This window comes from Aegilops tauschii, chromosome 2 (assembly GCF_002575655.3).
Source record: "Aegilops tauschii subsp. strangulata cultivar AL8/78 chromosome 2, Aet v6.0, whole genome shotgun sequence".
Taxonomy (NCBI): domain Eukaryota; kingdom Viridiplantae; phylum Streptophyta; class Magnoliopsida; order Poales; family Poaceae; genus Aegilops; species Aegilops tauschii.
In genome coordinates, this window is record NC_053036.3 from 617,545,828 (window position 1) to 617,547,728 (window position 1,901).

The following is a 1,901-nucleotide window of genomic DNA, read 5'->3' on the forward strand; positions in this document are numbered from 1 at the left end:
GTGGTGGGAGAAGGCGGCGAGCGGGAGACGCGCCGGCGAAGCCCTACACGAAACCCTAGCCATGGGTGGGGTTGGGAGCGGGCGATAGAGGCCGGGAGCGGAGAAACTGGCCGGAGGGGAGGGAGGCGCGGACCGTGGGGAGCTCGGGTATGTGTTGTGCGGCGCCGGAGCTCGCTGGAAGTGGCCGGCGTGGGGTGGTGGCGGCTGCGAGGACTTCTTCTTTTTTAAATCAAAGTAAAGCTTTATAACTTTAAATCACCCGCAACACAAACAGCCACTTGGGCTGGTACATCCGACTCTCACTCGACAACCGAGTTTGCAGGGTACATACGGCCAAGGCTTGCTAGCTCATGAGCCACGGAATTAGCACTACGGCGACAACATTTTATTTCAAATAGAAAATCACAGCTTAAGCTGGTACTTTGTGTCCTCGATGACAGCAGCGTATGCTGAAGAATCGACCTTCCGAATGTCCATTGCTTCTGCCAACAATTGTGAATCTGTTTCAAACTCTGCTCGAATAATCCCCAAGTCCGATGCAAAGGAAACTGCATTTGACAACGCCACCGCTTCCGCTGCAAAGGCATCTTGGATAAGCTCCTGTCTTCCAGCCCGTGCACCCACCACTTCGCCGTCGCTGGTTCTTGCCACTGCACCCCACCCTGCATGGAGTTCCCCTGGGACGAAGGCTCCATCAACATTGAACTTGACCATGTCTTGAGCAGGAGGCCTCCATTTATCAGTGCACTGTGGCTTGGGTTCTGGGAGGAAAACCTGCATGTATTCCAGAGTAGAGCTTCGTGTGCGTCTCGCTACTTCGGCCGCTGTCAACACACGCTCCCCCTTTCTCAGTTTATTCCTAGCGCTCCACCACATCCACCAGAAAGTGAGAATCTGCATGCGTTTTAGGATATTTAGCCCCCATAGGTAGTCCATCATCGCATGTACAGATGAGATTGCTCCCAGCTCCCTTCTTTCCTTCTCTAAGGCTAGTTCCCTCCACACCACCTTAACTGATTTGCACTTGATGAACAGGTGCCCCCCATCCTCATCAGCATGCCCACAGAAAAAGCATTTCGTGCTCTTCACCTTCAGACCTCGCCTCTGCATATTCGTCAGGAGTGCTAGTGATTCATGCCGCAGTCTCCATGTGAACATTTGGACAGTTCTCGGGCACGGCAATCTCCAAATCCTTTTCCAAGAATCGTCGTTGCATGTGTTCAGGTTACCCGCTTTGGCTGTGCTCCTTCCCACTCCCCCATTCTTCCTCATAGACTTCAGTTCCATGTGCATCTTGTACGCACTCTTCACAGAATGAATGCCCTTGCTGTCGAATTGCCATGCAACAAAGTCATGTACCCCCTCCCGTAGCGGCATCTGCAGAATGTGTCTAGCATCCTCCGCGCAAAAGGTATCCCGCACAAGGCATTCATCCCATTGCCCCGTGGAGGGATCCATTAACTCGCTTAAAATAGAGTAGAGCTTTTCACCCAAAATGGTAAGGAAATAGAATATGACTTTTGAGTTGATGCTTTCTAAGAAACTTGTACAAGTCTTTCTCCACGTCTTCGGGGTGATGTTGTAACACATGTCCATTAACGATATGTGGGTCAATGAACCCAACATCATGGATGTTTCTTATTTTGCATTCCCAAATCTTCAATCTGCATAATAGCGTACGCAACAATATAGTTAGGACAATATATATATATATATATATAGTGCAGGCAATGAAGAACGAGATGAGGTAGAAATAAATCACTTACAGAACGTAGCAACTCAGCATAGATTTGTCGAGGTCGCGCAGATTGAACAGCTGGAACAATTCACTCATATGAACTTGTACAGAGTACCGTTTGGTGTGATGCTCATCTGTAACATCCGCATAAACATATTCTTTG

General features: G+C 49.4%; 1 protein-coding gene across 1 annotated transcript; it reads right to left on the bottom strand.

Moving 5' to 3' along the window:
- Window positions 1–402: 402 nt before the first annotated feature.
- Window positions 403–1,458, bottom strand: LOC141041353 (uncharacterized). The gene has a single exon (XM_073507494.1). It carries the CDS (start codon window positions 1,456–1,458, stop codon window positions 403–405), a length of 1,056 nt encoding a protein of 351 aa, XP_073363595.1.
- Between the last annotated feature and the right edge of the window lie 443 nt (window positions 1,459–1,901).